At 54.7% G+C, this 1,226-nt stretch overlaps 1 protein-coding gene across 1 annotated transcript in view; it reads left to right on the top strand.

Annotated features, from left to right (window-relative positions):
* The first annotated feature begins 59 nt into the window (after nt 1-59).
* Nucleotides 60-1,226, top strand: part of VAV3 (vav guanine nucleotide exchange factor 3) — a 312,054-nt gene continuing 310,887 nt past the window's right edge. The window contains exon 1 of the mRNA XM_006919579.3: nt 60-263. Within this exon, the coding sequence (XP_006919641.1) occupies nt 60-263 (204 nt within the window). The remainder of the gene's footprint in view (nt 264-1,226) is intronic.

Genomic DNA, 1,226 nt, shown 5'->3' with positions numbered 1-1,226 from the left:
CGCGGCGGCGGCACCCTCGCTGCCTTCCCCCGCCGGGCCGCCTCCCGGAGCCGTCGGGCATGGAGCCGTGGAAGCAGTGCGCGCAGTGGCTCATCCACTGCAAGGTGCTGCCCGCCAACCACCGGGTGACCTGGGACTCAGCGCAGGTGTTCGACCTGGCGCAGACCCTCCGCGATGGAGTCCTGCTCTGCCAGCTGCTCAACAACCTCCGGGCGCGCTCCATCAACCTGAAGGAGATCAACCTGAGGCCGCAGATGTCCCAGGTAAGGAGGCCGGCGCGGGCGCCTCCGCCTCCAGCCGGCATCTCCCATTAATCACCCGGCTAATTTCTTTGTGTAAATGCAAACATCTAGGTGCGCCCAGCTTGCTCTGCCTCCCAGCCCTCTCTGCTCGGGGACCACTTCGACTGCTCCTACCTTGGCTTAGAATGATTTAGCTCTTGAGCTGAATGCTAAAGCCTTGCGTCCGGAGATGGCAGGAGGATTTCGTAAAGGCTTTCTGTGAGGCGGGAAAAAATAAGCTGTCCTAGGGTGCCCTTCACCTACTTTGTGCGTGCGAGTGTGTGTAGGGCAACAAAAGGAATTTTGATCCAGCTCTTTTATAAGTAACGGTGGAGGGGGATGAAAGGAGACGATGGGGGTAAATTTTGTCTCTAGTCTTTTCTTTTGCTTTGCGTTCGTCCCCATGTTTTCTTAAAAGAGGAACCATGACATAAATGAGGACTCTAGGAAGTGGAGGGCGTTCCGGTACCGTTATCTGTGCAGGAATGACACTGGTCAAAGGGAGGAAAAGGGAGCTCAGCACAGCGGCTGCCGCGAAAGCCCCCTGAGCGTGTGGCCAGCTGGCAAGCAAGGTGGCTGTGTTTACAGCCCTTCTTGAGCCATGTGAGGAGCGAGTCCAGCCCCTCTCAGCAGCGACAGGAAACGAGAGAAGTTTCACTCTAGATTCCGCTTTCCTTCATTCAGTGCTTGCTCCGGTGGGGTGGTGCACGCTTGGCTCCTGTGGCTGGAGCCTTGCCTGGAGGTGCCTCTTCGAGGGGGTTAAAAAAAAAAAAAAAAGGCACCCTAGAGTCAAGTCAAAAGTCACAGCTCAGTGGAGTAGTAGTTTCTGGGCCCTGTCAGAAAGTTTTTGTGGAGAAAGAGGTTAAACACAATGCAGCACATCTATTTTCTCTTTTACGATGTAAAAAACAACAAAAAAACCCACTTTCAACTTAAAAGGGAGGG

Source organism: Pteropus alecto, unplaced genomic scaffold (assembly GCF_000325575.1).
Source record: "Pteropus alecto unplaced genomic scaffold, ASM32557v1 scaffold106, whole genome shotgun sequence".
Lineage (NCBI taxonomy): Eukaryota > Metazoa > Chordata > Mammalia > Chiroptera > Pteropodidae > Pteropus > Pteropus alecto.
This window is presented reverse-complemented; position numbering and strand designations above follow the sequence as displayed.